The sequence below is a fragment of the Paracoccidioides lutzii genome (genome assembly GCF_000150705.2).
Source record: "Paracoccidioides lutzii Pb01 unplaced genomic scaffold supercont2.5, whole genome shotgun sequence".
NCBI lineage: Eukaryota > Fungi > Ascomycota > Eurotiomycetes > Onygenales > Ajellomycetaceae > Paracoccidioides > Paracoccidioides lutzii.
In genome coordinates, this window is record NW_015440951.1 from 634,983 (window position 1) to 655,630 (window position 20,648).

Below are 20,648 nucleotides of genomic sequence, written 5' to 3' on the forward strand. Positions count from 1 at the left end.
TTTTTTCCTTTTTTCTTCCCTTTTTTTTAAGAAAAGTTTCGGGATTACATTTCCCTTTCAATTGTCCATACATAAATAAGTAAGGACCCCTATCCACAATAAACAATAAAAAAGTACGGGGAAGAAAGAAAGGTTCGAGAAGCATTCGTGATGCGACACTCAACCTATTTCCCCCTATCCCCCTTTCCCCGCCTCTTACCTCCTACCCCCCTCCCTTTTCACAGCCTTGGAAGATGTTATTTTCGTTTCTCCAGAGCAAATTCGAAAGGCGGCTCTCTTTAATATATTTCTGTCGTTTTTATTACTTAAGAAAACTCCCTCTTCCCCGGGGCCCTTTTCCTACGATCTTCCCCCCCCCCCCCGGACCTTTCCCGCGGCCCCATTAGTACAACCTGACAACCATTACTTTCTAAGTACCTTTTACTCTCACCAATGTCTGATTTTCACATATCTCCCTTTTTGCGTTATTTTCGTATATTTTACCAACGGATTATGGATGTTATTTTTGGTGTCTCGAGTCTGTTCTTTTTCTTTTTTTTCTTTTCCTTCTTTTCTTTCACTTTTCGCTTGAAATCAACTGCTATTATTTCAATGTTTTGTGAATTACAATTGGTTTTTTACTTTTCTTTTTTCATTTTTCTGCTCTTTTGAAATGAGCCACACATGCCTGCCCATGTACAGGTTTTTTTTTTCTTATTATTATTATTATTATAATTCATTCTGTTTTGCCATTTTTCATGCTACTCTTTCTGTCTCCTATTATACTTTATCTAACCATATATATGTCACCTTAACCTCATTATAATCTGTACCAATTTGCCGCCCTCTACTCTCCGGTAAATGAGCGAAAAGATATGCCCCCCTTTCTGATTAATACTATTCATCCCTCTAAACGGCACCTTCCTTCCAAACTTCCCAGCCTTCGCCAACTCTTGAACCAATACCCCCTGAGCTGCCTGGGGACGTTAGCATTGACATAGGCTACCCATGACATGAACAGGTGCTTATCCCTGCAGTAAAATGTGCTCTTGCAACCAAGTTCCATACTGCGTATGATTCAGTTTGAGTCAGATGGAAACATGTCTGTTTGGGTGGAAATTGGTTGGGGAGTTCGACCCATAAAAATGGGTCGTTGGGGGGATAATTTCGGTGTTCTAGGGTACGCGCATGTATCTGAGTGTAGAGTGTAGTGTATGTATGTTCTGGATGCATGTTAGTCGACGGACGATAGGGGATTGCGACAAAATACTTCTTTCGCATTTGGCTTGAATCAAGCGCTCAAGGGAGACAGTCGTAGCATACGTGGGGTTTAACCATGCTGTAGAAAAGCGTTGAGCACCGCATTGGGCTGGGGGAGTTTCTATTCTAGTTAAAAACCCACTCGGCACAGGGCAAGGATTGAAGATACAAAAATGCACCCCCTCCCCCCACCCCCATTTTTCCCACCAAAAAATATCAAGGATTGATGAAGAGAAAAAAAATATCCCTATATTGGATTCCCTCTCGTGTCAATGAGGGGCATTCTTCTTCCAAGGCGCTTTGACGCTTGACGCTTTGCCTTTGAGATGCATCTGTCTCAGAGCTCAAGTTTGAAGCTTCACGTAAATGACCAAAGTCAGCGCTGTATCGCTCCACAGCCCCCCCCCCCATTAATCTCATCAGCACAACTGTTAAGAATGCCATTGTTTGACTTCAAGACACCCCGCGTCATCGTGGAGGATTGATCAACCCATGGGTCCTCAGCAAATTCGCTCCAATTTGGACCGGGTGACCTGATCCTTTTTCATCACTTGTCACCTTTGATAAAACTCTCCGGCTAACAGTGGCTCAAGCGGATAGAGTAGATTGCCATGTATGTAGGATTGCTTCTTCTTCTTCTTCTTCTTCATCGCCGCCCCCAGTCGTGTCACAATGGAGGGTCAGGCGAGTGAAGGGGTTCCGAAGTAAGCCGACATGCAGACCTGTTTCTGAGTAAGGCACCAGCAGCAGCAGAAGCAGCATCCACACTCTTATAGCCTGTGTTCATTTGCTTGATCACATTGTTTGGGTTTGGGAGGCTCGCTGAGATTTCGGGGTTGGACCGTCGCTGGATCGTTTAGTTTTGGAGGAGAATTGGAAAGGCTGAGAGAACAGAGCATGGCAACGAAGAATGATAGACAGCAGTCGAAGGAAGAAAGAAAACCTACCTGGGAATGCTGAGCGAATAAGTTTTCGACAAAGAATGAAGATTCCGGGGTTGTTGAAGTTATTATGTACGGTAACATGTGGGGCCGCTAGATTGATAAGATTGATCAGATATGGAGTCACATGACCCTCTTGAACAAATGCGCCGCATCAATCACCGGCAGATAAACAGAGGGACTGCATGCACACGAAAAAGCTGCAGCTAACAATCTCCAGAGCTTGGATTCCATTATGCCTTTGTTTTCATCTTCCTGTCTAACATAACTTCGATTTTACCATGTCTCTCCCTGGCTTAGAGCTCACCCAAGCTACCGTAGAAGAGCGGAGTAAGCCGGCAGCCCCGGTACAACATAGCCTCTCTAGGGGATCGGAATGGAGATTTGAAGTCGCATTTGGCCGGATTGTAAGAGTAAAGGTATGCCATTGACCCGGCATCCACATTTTGCATCTTTAAACTTGATCCTGCCGAGCAATTCCAACTGACATGGTCGCAATTCTCAAAAGCTCCTCGCCGGCACCGCAGAGCTCTTTGGCACCGAACTTGCCGCCTCCCAAACATACACCTTCGCCGGAACCAAAGCCGCTATATACACTTGGCATGGCTGCACGTTGGAAGTAAGCGCCGGCGACCCCATCGCCATTGGCGGGTTGGGCAGCACGCCTCCATCTCCCGGCTCCGGTAGTGGCGGGTGCCAGGTGGAATACATAGCGGAGGAGACGCCCATGGCTGAGTATGTCAATATTCATGCCGCGCTTGAGACTATGCGCGAGGAAGCCAAGGCAGCTGGTTGTGAAGGCCCGCGAGTGCTCATTCTGGGACCGGAGGATGCGGGCAAGACCAGCTTGACAAAGATCCTTACGGGATATGCGACGAAGAGGGACAGACAGCCTGTTGTCGTTAATCTCGACCCGTCGGAGGGGATGCTGAGTGTCCCTGGAAGCTTGACGGCGACGGCGTTCCGGTCTATGATTGATGTGGAGGAGGGATGGGGGAGTAGTCCTATGTCTGGGCCTAGTCCAATACCTGTCAAGCTACCACTTGTGTATTTTTATGGGCTGTCTAGTCCGCTGGATGCGGAGGGTCAGCTGTACAAACCTATTGTGTCAAGGCTGGCGTTAGCGGTTGCCGGGAGGTTGGTGGAGGATAGGGATGCAAAGGAAGCTGGGATTATTATCGATACCCCTGGAATTCTTGGGCAAGGGAAGGGAGACGATGTTATACATCATATTATTACAGAGTTTTCAGGTATGGGAGAGCCGTACTGCTTTATTCAGAACAATTTCTCTATACTAACGTAGCCTGCAAAATAGTCACGACAATCCTAGTCCTCGGCTCTGAACGTCTCTACAGCTCCATGGTGAAAAACTATGACAACAAACCCATCTCCGCTTCCACCTCCACATCGAATTCCACTACCAGTCCCTCGACTCTTGGTCACATCTCCGTCGTCAAAGTGACGAAATCCGGAGGCAGCGTCGACCGCGACGCTTCCTTCATGAAAAACGTCCGCGACTGGCAAATCCGCTCCTATTTCTTCGGCAACCCCATTCCCTCCATCGCCTCCTCAGCTCTATCCCTCTCCGCCACCTCCTCAGGAACAACAATATCCCTCTCCCCGCACGCACAACAGCTCGACTTCGATTCCCTATCCATCTACACCATCACCGCCACTTCAGACGACGATGACGAATACGACCCCTCCTCCTTCAGCGTGAACGGATCCTCCTTCCTACCCGGTGGCATCCACGACCATGACAACGGCACGAATCCTCAAACACAGCAACAGCTTCAACAATCCATAGACCCCACCACAGCATCCTCGTCCCTCCTCCCCATTCCGGGACTCTCATCTGCCTCCACCACATCACCCTCATCACCTTTACACGCCTCCATCCCCCTGAAGAAATTGCCGCCTTCAACTACCTCCCCCATCCCACTAGCTCTAGAAAATACCCTTCTAGCAGTTACCCATGCGGCGCCAAACGCACCGCTCAATGAGATCCGCGACGCGAGCATCATGGGCTTCGTCTATGTCGCCAGTGTGGATGAGAAGAAGGCGAAGATTAGAGTCCTGGCACCTGTGGGGGGGAGGGTGCCGGGCAGAGCTATGATTTGGGGGAAGAAATGGCCGGGGGAGTTGGTTGGTTTGGTTGGTTGATCGGGAAAGTTGCCAAGGTTGATTTTAGAGAGTGGAGGGTAAGGGTGAAAGTAGAAGTATAAAGGAATAATGAATAAATGAAAATGAATTTTTTTTTTTTTTCAAACTTGTTATTTTTTGAGTTTTGAATGATTCAAAAACAATACTAATTTATAATATTTTTGGAGGTCGTACAATTGACCTAAATGACCAAGCCCTCAAGAGAGTATTATTCGCTGTAAGAACTCCAGCATACCACAATTAGATTTCATCCATAATTTATACATTTTTTATTTTTATTTTTATTTTTATTTTTATTTTTATTTTGCTAATACACTGTACAGGATTTGTCAAGCCGTGTCATGCCATCACATCAAGTCATAGGTATGTTATGAAGGGTAAAGAGCCAGACACAAGATGAGTCACTGAAACGCTAGGAAGTGGTAATGAGGGTGCTACAGATCGATTAGGAGGTAAGTAATATATTCAACATCACTCTGGGAGGGGTAAGGGGTTGGGGACATTCAACGATGGGAATAGTTGATGTACAAAGGGGTTCAAGGATATATGGATACATGAATGAAGGACTGGGATTGCATAGTACAGGAGGAAAATCGGGACCCGAAAATGAAGACATATGTGCACAGGTATCGCGTGAAGGGGCAATTCATACGTTAAAAAAAACCTAAGGCAAACAGAAACTGATCCATGCAATAGAAGGTAATTTGACACCGAACAGGGGAACAGAAAAAACAAAAGGAATAGTGTGACACGGGGAATGGGAAAGGGATTAACAAAACAATAAACAATCATTCACACCTCCTCCAATCATCAGCATTCCACCTCAGCTCTGCATCCTTGTCGTAGCCTTTCGCCACGTCATCCAACAACCTCCTCTTCCTCTCCCGGAACGAATTCTCCGCCTCGTGTCTGCGCTGCGCAGAAGTGGCCAGAAGGTCAAAGTCCCCGTGCTGCACGGCCGCACGGAACACCGTCCTCATCCGCGGACTATATAACTGGCAAGTGTACGGCTGATTCCTACACCCAGGGACCATCTGGGGTGTTCGTGAAACCATCTTGCCAATGCCCGTGTGTGAAAGGTCGTGTACAACATCGTCATAGCAGTCCTCGCAGATGGTAAACTCTGGCAATTCTGGGATATAGTGCCACGGACCCTCGGCAAAATGGTCGCGTTGGCAGTTCCGAATGATGCTCTTGCGTCGAGCATATCGGACGAATTCGCGCATGTCCAGTCGACCGCGTGGTGTGGACTGGCTGCGCGATGCTGCGTCATCCAATAGGTCGAGGTATCTGACGAAGCGGGGGCTGTCGACGCGAAGATCGCAAATGCGCTCCTGGACGAGGGAACCGGAGCGGAAGGCATCGCGCAGCGAGGGCATGAGGATTTGCAAGTTGCGGAAGCAGGCGGAGCAGGCGTTGAAGTCGGAGACGGTACGTCCCGTTTCGGGATCTGACAGGCGGTACCAGGGTTGCACGGATGGAAGACGGCCGGTACAAGGGCGGCTTCCTGGCTGTGGACGGGTGATGTGGTATAGTAGTTCGAGATGATTGAGTTTCAATTTCATTGTTTGGACCCATGCGAGGCGCGCCCATGGCTGGCTGAAGGAACAACGGACATTTGCATCTCGGGATTTTGGAAGGCTGGGGATGAAGAGATCGCGGAATCGAGAGTTACCAATTTGGTTCATGCAGGACGGGCAGATGTCGAGATGTGTTAGGCCCTTGATGGTGTACCAATCCAAATGGCCAGCCATGGGAATGGATCGGGGGCAGGGAGCTAGAGAAATACTGGGGGGAGGCGTTGTGTCAGGTTGCTGACGACGAACTACCACCTGCGAAGGAATCGTTGAACTTCGCGATCTGGACAGAAGATGTGGTGGTGGCATCAGTGGCACACTAAGCCGGTGAGATTGCCTGTCGCTAGCCTTTCTGACGATCACTTCGTAGCCTGAAGGCAGCAAAGGGGGGGACAAGAAAGGCCCCCTGCGCCGGATGGGAGAAGAGTTTGTGCTTGCTCGGCAATCTTTGTTGGAAATTGGTAATATTGTCTTGGTCACATCTAAAGCTGCTCGAGTAATTGGGCTAAGTCGGTACCCTGTGGGGCTTGGAGTGCGTCGTTGCGGCGAATGCGCCGGGGATCGCGAAGTCAGTTTCAGAGGAGATGTAACAGGTGATTTGGAGCCCGACACTCGACTTCGCGGTTCACCATAGTTGCAGTTAATCTTGAGTGGTTGAGGATGGGCAAGATAAGTATAATCCTGTCTATATTTAACAAAGGCAGGATGATAGCTATCCATTGGCGTTTCATCTTCATAGTATTGGATCGAATGGCGGGAGGAGCACTCCTCCTCGTCAGGCCTGAAGAGAGGGTCGAACTCATGTTCTGAAACAAATGCACTCCGCTCCCATGGCAACCTTTCCGTAGCAGGTTCGTCAGGAAGCTGAAAATTAACCTTCTTCTTTTTCTTGATGGGAACAGCGCTTGGGGTGTCTAAGGCATCTGGGCCACTGTATGATATGAGTGCTTCATTATCACTGTGCCATTCAGCCTGCTTGCCGGCCACTTCATGGATTCTAGGCTTTTCATTTCCCTCCGAGAAATGTCTGCTTAGCCCCGGCTTTTGCTGCACTGAGTATTCGGCTTCATTGATTGTGCATCTATAAGGCTGATGAACCTGCGGAGCTCTAGAGGACGCATTTGCTCCAGATCGAGGGGAAATTTCCGATGGCACATTAGAGGGCTCGCATGTTCCATGTTCAGAACAAAACGGAGCAGACGTACCCATCCCATGCTGTCTTGCCAAATCACTGCTGGGACTTGGAGCGTAGGGAGGGGTAATAACGCCGGTATTTCCGCTGGATGATTCGTTTCCGGAGCTTGAACCTATTGGGCTTCCGCAAGTATCCGTAGGTGTTGTGCAAGGGGTGAGAGTGTCGGAGGGAAGGATAATGGGGTACTGATCTACAGATCCCCTCGAGATCACACAGGTATCATTCGACATGATGTCTAATAACGATGGGTCTAGTAATTCGCGGGAGAGGGATTCAGATTCATCTTCAACACTAGGGGAGGGAGGCCACTGTCGGCCAAGGGAAACCGTGGAGGACATTGTATAATATAGATTTGAAAGAAAGAGGAAAATAGGAAACAGGATCAAGTGATGATATATAAGAGATAAGATCTATATATCAAATGTAGTAATTGTCAACGATGCATCCATAAGTGGCGAGGTTAATATCCAGGGGAGTGGGTTTCCTATATCTGTCCTATAGATCAGACATGACCGTGGAGAATCCGATGGCTCACATAACTCACACGAAAAGGTAACGGCAACACAGAATGGAAATTAAGGAAGAGATTTAAATATCCAGATGGCAGAAGGATCCGAGCAGATAGGGAATTTCGAGATATCCAGCATGAAGGACCGTGGAATAGGACAACAATTATATCAAGACAGGTTAAGGACGGAGAACATTCAGTCAGTATCGAGAGAGCTTGTATGACGTTTAAGCTTCGAGAAGCAGCAGGAGAGATGGCCATATACGGGATTTATATACAGAAACGCAGACCAAGTGCATGGGGGTCAGGCATCGTTAAAATCTGGCACAGCGCTTGTTGGGCTTCAAACGATGTCGAGAAAATCGATCCTTCGATTTCCCATCTGACCACTAGTAAACCGATTAAAGCACAACAAGACGTAGATATGGGAAATGCCATGCCTCATTTGGTCTCAGAAAGATCTGGGGAGAGTGTATACACATCCTAGTAGAATTAAAGGGTGTTTCTTCATACTCAATTGCCGATCCCGCTGCAGTAAGAGAAAATGAGCAAGGGCACACTCACTATATGGAGCGGTCGCAGTCAAAACCAACACGATAGGATCCTAGCTCATGGCCTTATTTGAAATCGCCTTCATCCGCCGGCGGAGATGACATCGACCGGGCGCAGTGCTGGAGGCTAAGGGGAAGCAGATCCGCAACGAGAATAACAAGTGACTAGTGATAGGTGCAGATTCATGGACATGTCACTAGAACATCGCCCACCCGGCTGTTACGGTTTGTGACTGTCTCTGTTCAATGGGCGCTTCCTCCAACGTTGCCTTCGTGGAGCAATCATCTCCAGCTGTCAACGCCCGAATTTGACTGGGCTAAGGCATAACTAACTACTCCACTGTCCACCAACAACGCAGAATAACCGGACCGGATCTCTCGATTTCTCGATTTCTCTCTCGCCATGCAGGACTTATGCTGGATAGACATCATAGCAGAAGGCAACTGGACGCTATGCTCTGCTTGCACACCACGCAGCATCGTGCCTGCAAAAGCGCTAACGCTGAGTGGATGGAATATTCAGGCGAGGCTGTGTCCGAGAGGCTGGATGCTGCTGTCGAATGCCCTCAGCACAACGGCCCTGGAGCCTGTCGCGTTTGGCGTCCACTATAACGGGGCACCGCACTGTGGGATGCCAGGCGGGCTATGGCGTCGATAGCGACCTAACGAACATCTGAATGCCTGCATGTCCTTCCAACAAGGTTGCTTGGGTGTCTGGTCCAGTGACTCCAAAAATTTTTGGAGGTCATCCCCAAAAGAACGAAAAATAACTACTCCGTACAACCACGGGAAATAATTTTTGGGGCTCGATTCGCAACCCAGGCATTGTTTTCAGTCAACTCGTTATCTGGTTAACCTAACTAACCAGAGCAAGAAGAATAGTTAGTTAACTTGTTAAATCTTCGGCTCTTCTACCCACCATTTCTCGCCTGCGTCAGCTATTCAAATATGGGAGACGGATACAAAAGCAAGTCGCCATTCTCCCTGGTCCAGGCGTTCGCCGTCAGTTCATAGCGACGCGGTAAATATCCGCCCTCTCTGTTTCACAGCTTTATGCAGTGTCTGTGTCAATTTTTGGGTCCTGCAATGAGCTTGGAGGAAATTTCAGACCCACATGGCATCGGGTAGCAAATCGGACGCCTGCGCTGTCAAATCACCAATGAGTTTTAATTCCATGAGTTGTGTGGACGCCTTATAGATACCTGACGGCCTGTCAGGCTGTCCCACAAATGGATGATATGGCATGTGAACGTAATGTCTCTTAATCAATCGAACGGGTAGAAGGACTTTTGTACAGTGTTGTACTCTCTCCCCGCTCTATCTACTTTCAGTACACAATTTCTATACCAAGGACCGCCTCATCCATGAGTAAGATCTCTCGGCTCTTTGGCCGCATTCCTCCAGTTGTTGAGCTACATCGGATACACTGGCATATATGCACGCACGACATCCAAGGGTCCTGTTCGATATCAAGATCCCCTGGAGTCAACAACGACAGTTCGGCTTTTCTCCACGTGGTGAAAGTAAAAATATTGTTTATAAGTGATTATATCCAACATACCGGCAAATACGGCTAAGACAAGTGTTTTATATCTTTTCAGGGTACAAAGTCCGAACCATCGATACCCATGGTTCTGTTGCTTTTCCTTTTCTACTTCCAACATCCAACAACGTCCTTTTTTTTTTTTTTTTGTTGATATCTCATATTCTCTTCTGATAGGGACATATGTTATAGCATTCAACTAGTATTCCTCAGCTTTGATTTTTGCTTTTATTTATTTGCTTTTAAGCGTGTGATACCTCAGCTTGCATTCTCGCCTCATTCTCACCCTGATGTTCCATACCTCCTTTTCAGCCAAAGAATCGTTTAATATCCGAGCAGTTCACAGCAACGGACCCCCAGCTAATCCTAGTCATGTTAGTCTATCTCCTTCTCAGACGTTGTCCATAAGCCTGGGCATTTCATCGGTTTGGTGCCAATTTATCCTGCATAAGCTGGGCATGCAGCAGTACCGTATCTGCTCCTACGTTCTCTCCGTCCTTGGCATTTGACCGTTGCATCACATCACGGCGCACGAAAGACAAGCTCATATAACCCGAAAGGATCAATAAATGCAAGCAGGGAGAAGATCTTCAAAAGGCGGTGAACTAGAAGCAGATATTTAGAAGACACAAGCAACCTTTACGACGAAAACTGACTGTTGACTAACTCGTTTTCAAAGAACTTCCATTTTGAAGATTTCCCCTTCAGAAAAGCAAAAATCCCCTTTCTAACATGACCAGCTGCTGTAACCCGCAATCTATAAAACACCATTTTTAACAGGCGGCCCTTCTGGTTCCCAAGTCCGCCGTGCACGTCCTCCTCGCATATCCCTATTGTATCTTCCCTCTGCATCTCTTCTCATCTCTATTGATTTGGCCAGGGAACAAATCTTTATGATGATTCTCTCTCAAAACCACCCCACCATCTACATCGTCTTCACGTGCCTTTCTTTTGCTGGGTGTAGGGTAAGCCTATATGGCGCTTCGGCCCCTTCTCTTTTTCCTGCTCGATGCTTTGTATTTGAACCGCATTTGTTTGCTTCCTGCACTAAGAAGAACTCAATACACACACTCATCTTATGTGAGAAGAAACATGGTTTAGATTTGATCACACATATGCCTAAAGGACAAGAAAAATAAGACTGTTTGCATAACTAAATGTTAGAGTATCATCTAAAATGATAACCACAGAATTGAATAACAAAAGGCTCCATGATGTCTAGATGCCCCGCGTATTTCTTGATATCAAAGATGACGGAGCACAAATTAAAGGAGACAAAAGACACACGCGGTAAAAATCGAAATCTCATTTATCAATGATCAACCCAGGCCTCAACGGGTTATTTCTATATACGGCATATAATTCATCGGGATCTAGGAAGGGGTTGTCAATTCTTGGGAAGACAGTCCGGTCTACAATATGCCACTTTGGCGGGCTCGTTCCACGGCCCGTCAGATGCTTTCTCAAGGGGACTTTTTCTGTTCCGCCTGGATCCTAACCTGGAAGGATATGTGAACCAAAGGAGGAGCAGATGCAATTGAACGTTAACTATTGTTTTTAAATGAAAAAAAAAAAAAAAAAAAAAAATCTTGAAATCTTGAAATCTTTGACTCTGACCCTCTGCAAACATTTGAAAGCAGAGGATACAGAATATAACTAGAAGGGAATTCAATGCGCAAGTCCCTTTGGGGAGGAGGCAGAATAGCAGGTCTACATATCATGCAATCACTCACAGATTCAATGGATCTTCTCCAAGAATTCAATTCTTTCCCGAAACAAAACTGCAGTTTGGTGTAGGATAAAGTTCTAAATGTGTTGAGTGAGAAATCTCTCTACTCTCGCATTTGAATGTTGAAGTTGGTTTAGGGTGTAGAATGTTGCGAATGAAAACGAAGTTCAAAACTATGTCATCACGTGACAGCCCACAGTTCGGACCGAGATGAGTGTAAACAGTGAATTTATAAAGCTACCGGGTGGTCCTTTTTGCTTCCAAAGCCGATCGAGCCTCGTGTGATGGAAGATATGCATTCATCATTTGTTTGGGGTGCGGAAGACCAGGAATCCCAAAATAACATGGTGCTATTTTTTCGGCCCGGTTGGGTCGGGATCAATATCGGCATTCTGACTAAGCCGGCAATCCGATTCCCAAGTGTTAGAGGAGGAGCCAATGCCGGCGGTATCTCTTCATCGGCTTGAATTCCACCCCTTTACAAATCAAAGTGAAGAAAGGGATTAGAACAGCCTCGTTCTATTTGTGGCCGTATCTGGCGACTAAAAGGTTCGTGGGTCGCCATATTGGGCTGTGTTAAGTCATCGATTCAGAGTAGTTTCTGCACCAAAGAACTCGAAACATTCGGATTAGTTAGCTGGTTAATTTGCTGCTTAAAACCACCAATAATACATATCAATTTCAGTCAAACTTGAACATTCCACCGTCGTGGCCAGTTTGATATCACTCTGAATGCGAAGCGTCTCGGCTTTTGCCCGCCTCTCAGCGCTGGGGAAGTATCTAAGGCAGTCACGCCATTTTCAAGCCGCTGCCCTCCCCACTACCCTACAACAACTCCCACCACGCATACCCTCTGTTCACCACCGGCAGTCATTGATATCTGAACACCAACTCAGCACCATGGCCATCACCATCGCAACAGCCCAAAAGGGCGTTCTAGTCTCCAAGCTGGGCGGTCCGGAAGTTCTGGAATATAAAACCGACCTTCCCGTCCCAACCCCAAAGGAGGGCCAAGTGCTGATAAAAAACCACCTCTCCGGCCTGAACTACATTGACACCTATTTTCGCACAGGCCTCTACAAATCTTCCAAACCGGAGGTTCTGGGCCGTGAGGGAGTCGGCACCATTGTCGCCGTTGGCCCAGGTCCCAACCCGAAGAACTTCGCTGTAGGCGAACGAGTAGCATGGATGGGCACGGCCGCCTATGCGGAGTACTCCATTGCCCTAACTGAGGCGCATATCGCCCGGGTTCCTGCAGGGTTGTCGGATGAGCACGTTCTTGCAGCCTTGCTAAGTGGGCTTACGACGCTTACATTTACCAAGGAGGCGTATCCGGTTAAGAAGGGGGATTGGATTTTGATCCATGCTGCCACGGGCGGGGCGGGGTTTTTGATGACGCAATTGGTGAAGTTGGCTGGTGCGAAGGTTATCGGCACAGCTGGGGGTCTGGAGAAGGTGGAGTTGGTGAAAAGTCTCGGGGCTGATGTGGTTATTGATTATAGGAGCGCGGAAGGGGCGAATTGGGTGGAAAAGGTAAAGGAGGTGACGGGAGGAGAAGGAGTAGATGCTGTGTTTGATTCGGTTGGAAAGGATACGTGGGAAGGGAGTTTGCAGGTTGTGAAGAGGAAGGGTACGGTGGTTTATTTTGGGAATGCGAGTGGGCCGGTGCCGCCGTTGCAGATACAGTATGTGAACCATTTATCCCCCCAGTTTGTTTCTGCAGATCTGATCACGAAGGGTGATCGTCGGGGATTGATCTTTGCTTACTGACAGTTAATGAAGGTTGTTGGCATCTAAGAATATCAAGATTCTCCGTCCAACTGTGTTCCCGTATATCCAGACACAATCAGAATTTGATCATTATACGGAAGAGCTGTTTGGCTTGCTGGAGTCCGGACAGCTGCGAGTTAGGATTCACAAGATTTACCCCTTAGAAGAAGTTGCGCAAGCTCACATTGTAAGTTATCTTGTACCTAGATTGTTGCTATTTGTTTGTTATTCTCTCTTGGTATAGTTGATCTGACCGTTAAAACTTTAGGATATCGAAAGTCGGAAAACAACTGGGAAACTCCTCCTCAAGCCGTGAGAAGACTTGCCCAACGAAGCATTTGAGCGTTACGAGGGAACTGGGTTATTGGGGCCATTTTAACTTTCCAATATTAAACGAACATTAAATGGTAAACCTGCTGATTCTGTTACTGGAAAAAATATTCAGGATAGCGAGGGAGTACATAAAAGGCAGAGGGGTATTCACATAAGTAGTCAGTTCATATTTCCGTAAAAACGAATTTTGTCGGTCCTTGGTGTTACATAAACTGTCAGAACTAGCCTGGATATTGTCAGCACGGGCACACCCATAAACCCTGAAGTCCCGTTGCATACACAATGCTGATGGGGCAGCAGGCCTGCTAATCATCTACCTCATCCTCCGAGTCTTCACCTCCCCTGTTCCCATCCCCGCACTCTCTCCCCGAATTACCCCAAACCACAGCATCAGAGCGGAGATCCCTAGGTTTCTTCCAGCCAATCATACTTTCATTCAATAAAACGGTGTGAAACGAGCAGTATACAGCAATTGCTTTATCAAAGTAGTGCAGACCACAGTTTAACTCCCAGATAGACGTGTCGACTTTCATCCCCACGAAGCAAAATTTCAGCACGCTCTCCTCGACGAAGAACTCGTATTCGACTGGCTGCGAAGGGTATTCCTCGGCAACCTGACCGGGCGGTAAATCCTCATCTGGAAGCCCGGGATCACGCCACGGTTTTGCTCGAAGTTTACCTACCGGCTGCAGATCTGGAGCATACTGCTTGTAGAAGTCTCGAACTGCGCTCTCCGGTGGAGTAATAGCAATAACCTCAAACCCATTCTCGTTCACACAAGCGACCTTCAGTTTTTGTTCATTGACCAAGTCTCGAAAACGAACAGCTTGCTCGTAAGTCCCTGCACCGGCAACTGCAAATTTTACAACCTTCCTCGCAACATCGTCTGGCAGCCCTGTGGCTCCAACTTCCTTGCTCCATTCCTGGTCTCCAGTATAGAAACCGTAATATGATCCACCGAACAGGGTTGAACAGGCCATGTTGAAATTTCCCGGTGCCCAGCAGCTTGCTTGTTGCGCTTTCCAAAGCTCAACCTTGGCGGTGTCGCAGATCACGCGTGCGGCTAGGATATTTTCGGTGTATTCAGGGCAGACATCGTGTAAGAGGATGAAATTTAAAAAATTCCTGATGGTGCCGGTGGCCATATCAACGAGCTGTTCGGTTTCCAGCCCGATGTACTGGGGCAAGACGGATGACCTATGTTGGAGAGATGATCAGGAGGAGGTGCTCTATTATGTGTCTATTTGGGATGGATAAAATATATATGTAAAAATTGAAATAGTAATAATAACAGTAAGAGGTACTGCTGAAATGAAACAGGAGCCAACTTACAGAAATCCTTTTGCAACCGCTTCAAAATCGACATCCCAGTCCACACGATTTGTCGGGACCGAGGACTGAGCTGTAACAGCAAGGATATCCTCCGCGTCCTTATCCATGAGGTCATGCGGGTCATTGCCTTCAAATATTTTGGGTCCAACATCGACCCCCCCATAAGACAAGAACTTCGTGAAGATATTTCTACGGTCCGAATTGATTTTTCTCTTTGCCTGGAACCGTTGGATGGCTGTTTCAAGGCGCCTATTTTCAGAATGAGCATATTTTGACGAGCACTGTCCATGATAGGGATTTAAATGGCCTACCGTATAACAGAAATGGTTCTTATTCATGATGGGACATCTAATTAGCCTCGAATCCTGTAGCTGGGCATTGGCAACTCACAGGGCGTAACGAGTTTTGTTTTCCTCATACTCAGCGACACTGATGGGCCCATCGGTAATGTATTCTTCGAATCCGGTTCCCTGCCAAGCATGTATCATCACGGAACACGTTCCATCAGTCAACCTGGGAGATAATTTCGGCAGAGGTGTGAAGGAGGAACTCGCTTACCTTGCTTTTACCTCTGGACTTCTTCTTAGTCCTCTTTTTTGTCTTCTTCTTCTTCGCAACGGTTGCTTCAGCTACATCCTCAGGGCCGTCTTGTTGCTCCGGGATATTTTCCCCAGAAGTTACCTCGTCCATATCCGTGTTTCCATCGTTAGTAGCATCAAGACTAGCCTTTTGGCCATCAGTTTGATCATGAGCATGTTTGCCAGGCTCGCCATCCGAGTCACGTTGTAATTTTTGGCCCCGAAAAGGAAGAGATATCGCTTGGTGGTTCTCCATCAGGGAAAACCAACGCCCTTTGTGGCTTGAAGGATGAGAGGCAGTGTGCAGTCGTAAGTAGGTGAGTGAGCGTAAAACAGGCTAAGGAGATGTCACGTATGAAAAGGGAGAATGAGATGGAGTAGTAGTTGAAGGAAGTTGAAAGAAGTGCAACACGACGATGGTAGGATAAGGGATCCCCAGCTTGCAAACGGCGTGAATGCAGTTAAACACAACGAAACATTAGATGTTGCACCTTTCCTCGCGTTTTCTGTTGCTATGCAACTATGCCGAAGAATGCACAGGAACTTGGTGGAATACATGCTTGATAATGTTTTTGTTACGAACCAACTAAGAGGTTTACGGACAGACACATGCGTAAATATCTCGATGGATTCTTACCGCTTTTTGCTTTTGACTGCGAAAACACTGTCAAAAGAAAAGAACCCTAGAAATATTAAAAAAAAAAAAAAAAAAAAAAAAGAAAAAGAAAAAAGAAAAAAGAAAAAAGAAAAAAGTGAGGGAGAGGAACACGCATAAACTATTTCAGCATCGCATGTGGTTGAAGTGCTGATACTGCAGCAGGTATCCGGTGGATACCAGATGCCGGGCAAAGAGCCCCTGAGAAGGCAGTGGAACGAGCTACTCCGTCTACGTTGCCCTCCATCTTAATGCATTCAGCGGGGGTTTCCGTTAAGAGAGAGCAAATAGCGATCTCAAATTTTTCGGGCATGTAAATCTCTCAAATCGTGCTCAAGACATATCCGCATGGTAGAACTGGTGGACATGGAATCGTTGCTCACTCAATATCACAGGCAGGCTTGAAACTCAACATTTTCTTTCTCTCCCGAACGCAAAAGTTTGAAGACTCCCACCACAGGGGCATCCCCTTCTGTGAAGATGTGACCAGGTTAGGATCTCAATGGACGGGATCTCAAGTCGGGAAGATCCCGCATGCTTTCTTTAACCACCCCGCGCGCAAAAAACAAAAAATATTGCTCTTGCGGAGGAGTGGTAGTAGAATAATGGCTGCTTGCTTTCTCCGGAGACAAATGTCTGTGTCCGACGGGTCCAACCAGCTGGTCACTCCCTACATCAATAGTTACTTTTCAAAGTTGAACAAGCAGTCAAATAACTAAAAAGCGTGGCAGCAAATAAAATAAACTCCTGATGCGAGGATTTACAATGACCTTCGTTTGCGAGATTAAATACTGTATTGTCACGGACATTGTGCCTTTCTGGGTGCCTAATACACGTCGCATACGCAGGATATATTACGTTCAGCAACCAACAAAACAACAGCTGACCGAGTTCCCGTGTATCACCATCAACAGTCACCAACCAGCTGCCAACCAACTGCTCCGGAGTTATTTATCCCTTGTACTCCCAACCCGCTCCCTATATAGACCAGGCTTTCACCCCCTTCAACTCTTTTCATTCCTTTTCACATTCTTCCTCTCTCCTTTGTTCTGCTCTCCTGCTTTTTACTCTTTGTTTATTTTCCAAAAAAAAAAAAAAAAAAAAAAAAAAAGTTGTGGCGGAATGCGGTGATTTGCAAGCTTCCCTTCATCTTCTGTCTCCTTCATACCGTTCCAAGCTGTGCGGCAGCCCTGATATACACAGTTTGATCCTTTGCGTGCATTGTCATGTCTTCTACCCTAGTGCCTGAGACTTGCAAGGCCTCGAAACTAGATGAAGACAACTTCGTTGCCTTTGGTCACGTTGCTGCTGGACAGTACGTTGCTATCTCGGCGGGCCACCGCCAACCCCCCTAAAACTCGGAGATCTCTCTCCTTTCCTCTCTTGAATAATCACAGCTGTCTTATATAGTTTCTGGAAAGCATCATAAGAAGAAAGAAAGAAAGGAGGAAAATCGAAGGATCCTATTCGCTAACTTCAAATGCCTGCAGTGATGGTGTCCTGTGCAATCCTTCTGGTTCATTAATCGCCAAACCATGTACTCCCCAAGAAATAGAATTCTACGAGTCTGCGCCCCAGCACCCTGGCTTCTGGCGATTTATGCCCAAATTCATCGGGACCCTATCGAACGGTACGCCACAGGCTGCCCTTGAGATTCCAGGCAACGATCGCGTAGCGACCTTGGCCGCTGATGCCGACCCGTCAGCCTGCTCATCCGGCACAGATACGCCTCTCTCCCCACAGCTACGTAAACAAGCCGACCTTGTCGCCGCCCTAGTACCTGCGACCTCGAATAGTGGGCAAGAATGGGTCCCATCCAGGGGACATAAAATCAACACTACTGTCTCCATAGTCCTTGAGAACATCGCTGCAGGATTTAAACGACCAAGCGTATTGGATGTGAAGCTTGGCGTCAGGCTGTGGGCGGATGATTCCCCTCCTGCTAAAAGAGATAGGTTGGACCAAGTGTCAAAGGAGACTACGAGTTCCGTGTTGGGATTCCGTATTGCCGGAATGAAAGTGTGGGTGGGTAACGAGGGTGCGGTGAAAGAAGAAAAGGTCCTGGGAACCACGCAGACAAAATCACACGATACGGTGAAATCCAAGCGGGTCATTGTCGAAACAGTGGACGGGTACAGACGGTATGACAAGTGGTATGGTCGCTCACTTAACGTGGACAACGTCAAGGAGGGCTTCGAGAAATTCCTTGCAGGCGCGAAGGCTGGCAAAATCGACCGGTCGAAGCTGGTTGCTAGGAGATTAGCGGAGGAGCTACGCGCTATACAGGCGGTCCTTGAGGCGGAGGAGAGCAGGATGTATTCTGCCAGCGTGCTGATTGTTTATGAAGGGGATCCGGAAGCGCTTGAAGATGCCCTTGCCAAAGAAGCCAAAGACGACCAAGATGATAAAAATAATAAGAATAATGGTAATGGTAATGATAATGATGAAGAATCTGACGACGAATTGGAACTGGAATCAGGGTACGTGGGACAGCTCCCTGTCGACACGGAAATCGACATCGGCGACGACGAAGATGAGATACCACATAAGGTTCACGATATACGTTTGATTGATTTTGCGCATGCGAAGTGGACGCCCGGCCAGGGGCCGGATGAGAATGCACTATTTGGGGTTCGAAGTTTGGTGCAGATCATGGATGAAGTTGCCGAGGTTTAAAAAAACGTTTGGGGCCCCTCCCCTTTTTTTGGTTTACCGGGCCTTTTGGGGGGGGGGGGGGGGGGGGGGGGTTGAAGTGGAAGGAAGAGAAGAAGAGATAAAACGAAGCAGTAAAACTCTCTTACGACTTGATATCCTAGTTCTTGAAGTTGACAAACGGTGCGTGTCTTCTATTGTTGTTTGAATAATTTTTTTTTTTTTTAAGTATAAGTGAGCATCTCTCGCCTTGATGACGGTTGAATATTTGTATCTGGATGAGATAAAAGAACTACGGGCACAAGTCTAGCTTTCCTCGTTCCTGGGAAAGGTTCAGAAGTTTGCCAACTACCCACGCTGGACATCTGGGAAACATCATTATAGGGCTAACACTGCATAGCTCATTTCCTGTATTATCTTTCACCATGTGACACTCAAGCGAATAGCATCATAATACCCTCCTAACAGCACTTTGTAATAGCAGGTATCTATATAAACTCTCTCGCCAAAGGACACAAGAATACAACAAACGATCAAGTGTTCGCTGGTTGGGGAGTTGAATAAAGGGGAAGTTTAAATGCTGAATCCCAGCCCCATCCATACCAAGTTTTTACAAAACAAAGATAACTAAAAGTTTCGAGATACGCACCCGCGCCCTTGACTTCTGCTTAGTTGCCTTTTGTTTCATTTGGAGGCTTTTCCAGGGGATTTATCGCCGACTCTTTGTGTAACTCCCTTAGGAACTCCTCATGAGCAGCAACTGGCAACTCCGTAGCGCTCGGAGAGGAAGCAAGATTGTTGCTGCTCATATCTTCAAAAATCACATTCACACCTGGTATATTCCTAAGTTGAGCATAGACTTCACGAGGGGCTTCAAGAACAAGAATATTTGGAAGAGTTCCCAGTGCCCAGTTCACAGGCGTTCTCGCTCTGCTTGTCCGGGTTGCTGCTCATAGTTTCAAGAATAAGGTTAATGCCTGGTAAGGAGCTCAGCTATGTATACACGCTGTAAGGTGTTTCGAGTATGACAACGGTCGAATTGGTGCGGTATGCCCCATTTACCGCAAATCCGCGGCCCTTACCGATCTCCTTAATCCACTTGACCAACTCTGTGATTTCGTCGTCTGATAACGTTTTCGAGATATGGACGCTAAATACGGCCGGGTATCTTGTTACAGAGGATGGTAGAATATCCGGAACAAAATCGTTCAGGATTCGAAAGTTAGAAACTGGTTCTGGAAACGCAAGACGGATCAATTTGGGACCGCCAGTAATCCTGTGGATTGGCTTGGAGGTCGACGATAGAGCTCGTAGTGCGACTACCATGTTCGCCATCTGAATGGATCGCGAAGTTCTCCTGTGTTCAAAGATATAATCCAAAAGCCTTGATGTCCTATTCGTGAATCCCCCAGCGCCATTGTGTATATTTATAACGCCATCTTCGTAATTGCTCTCTCCAGCAGCGAGAATTTCGACGATCCTGTTCGAGGAGCATGGGTAACGACGGAGTAACGACTTACCAATACAAGGGTGAATTATGAAAAGGACGCCCGGAGAGGAGCTCTCCGGTATCAGCTCGAACCCAGATTCCTATCTACATCTCCTAAGAGGGCATCGAAGGGAGTCCCACCTGGAGTTGGAAATGCATCATGAGTAGACCGGAAGAAGAGTTGATCATACTAATTGAATCCGCTGTATATCTGGCAAAATGCATAATGAGAAGCCTTCGACCGGCTTGATTCATTAACTCTATTTGCGCTTTATGCAAAATTGACCGGACCTCCAATCCTGGATCAAAGAATATTGGATCTATTATCTATTCCTCTGCAATGGACAGGGTGACTTCTTGCAAGATTGCCTGGCAGGCAAAAGCATCATGATA

The 20,648-nt window shown here is 47.2% G+C and overlaps 6 protein-coding genes across 6 annotated transcripts; 3 read left to right on the forward strand and 3 right to left on the reverse strand.

The window, feature by feature from the left end:
- Window positions 1–2,461: 2,461 nt before the first annotated feature.
- Window positions 2,462–4,343, forward strand: PAAG_02380 (hypothetical protein; the record flags this gene model as incomplete). Its single annotated transcript, XM_002795628.1, has 3 exons — window positions 2,462–2,599; window positions 2,689–3,430; window positions 3,496–4,343. 3 exons carry the CDS (start codon window positions 2,462–2,464, stop codon window positions 4,341–4,343), a joined length of 1,728 nt encoding a protein of 575 aa, XP_002795674.1.
- Window positions 4,344–5,131: 788 nt separating this feature from the next.
- Window positions 5,132–7,453, reverse strand: PAAG_02381 (hypothetical protein; the record flags this gene model as incomplete). The annotated part of the gene is made up of 1 exon (XM_002795629.1): window positions 5,132–7,453. The coding sequence occupies one exon, from the start codon at window positions 7,451–7,453 to the stop codon at window positions 5,132–5,134; it is 2,322 nt and encodes a 773-aa protein (XP_002795675.1).
- A 4,725-nt stretch (window positions 7,454–12,178) lies between these two features.
- PAAG_02382 (quinone oxidoreductase) lies at window positions 12,179–13,532 on the forward strand (the record flags this gene model as incomplete). The annotated part of the gene is made up of 3 exons (XM_002795630.2): window positions 12,179–13,131; window positions 13,229–13,403; window positions 13,485–13,532. The coding sequence occupies 3 exons, from the start codon at window positions 12,179–12,181 to the stop codon at window positions 13,530–13,532; spliced, it is 1,176 nt and encodes a 391-aa protein (XP_002795676.1).
- A 322-nt stretch (window positions 13,533–13,854) lies between these two features.
- Window positions 13,855–15,715, reverse strand: PAAG_02383 (hypothetical protein; the record flags this gene model as incomplete). Its single annotated transcript, XM_015844622.1, has 4 exons — window positions 13,855–14,746; window positions 14,882–15,130; window positions 15,272–15,351; window positions 15,440–15,715. The coding sequence occupies 4 exons, from the start codon at window positions 15,713–15,715 to the stop codon at window positions 13,855–13,857; spliced, it is 1,497 nt and encodes a 498-aa protein (XP_015701670.1).
- Window positions 15,716–17,340: 1,625 nt separating this feature from the next.
- PAAG_02384 (inositol polyphosphate multikinase) lies at window positions 17,341–18,790 on the forward strand (the record flags this gene model as incomplete). Its single annotated transcript, XM_002795632.2, has 2 exons — window positions 17,341–17,429; window positions 17,605–18,790. The coding sequence occupies 2 exons, from the start codon at window positions 17,341–17,343 to the stop codon at window positions 18,788–18,790; spliced, it is 1,275 nt and encodes a 424-aa protein (XP_002795678.2).
- A 644-nt stretch (window positions 18,791–19,434) lies between these two features.
- Window positions 19,435–20,101, reverse strand: PAAG_02385 (hypothetical protein; the record flags this gene model as incomplete). The annotated part of the gene is made up of 2 exons (XM_002795633.2): window positions 19,435–19,696; window positions 19,770–20,101. 2 exons carry the CDS (start codon window positions 20,099–20,101, stop codon window positions 19,435–19,437), a joined length of 594 nt encoding a protein of 197 aa, XP_002795679.2.
- Window positions 20,102–20,648: the final 547 nt, after the last annotated feature.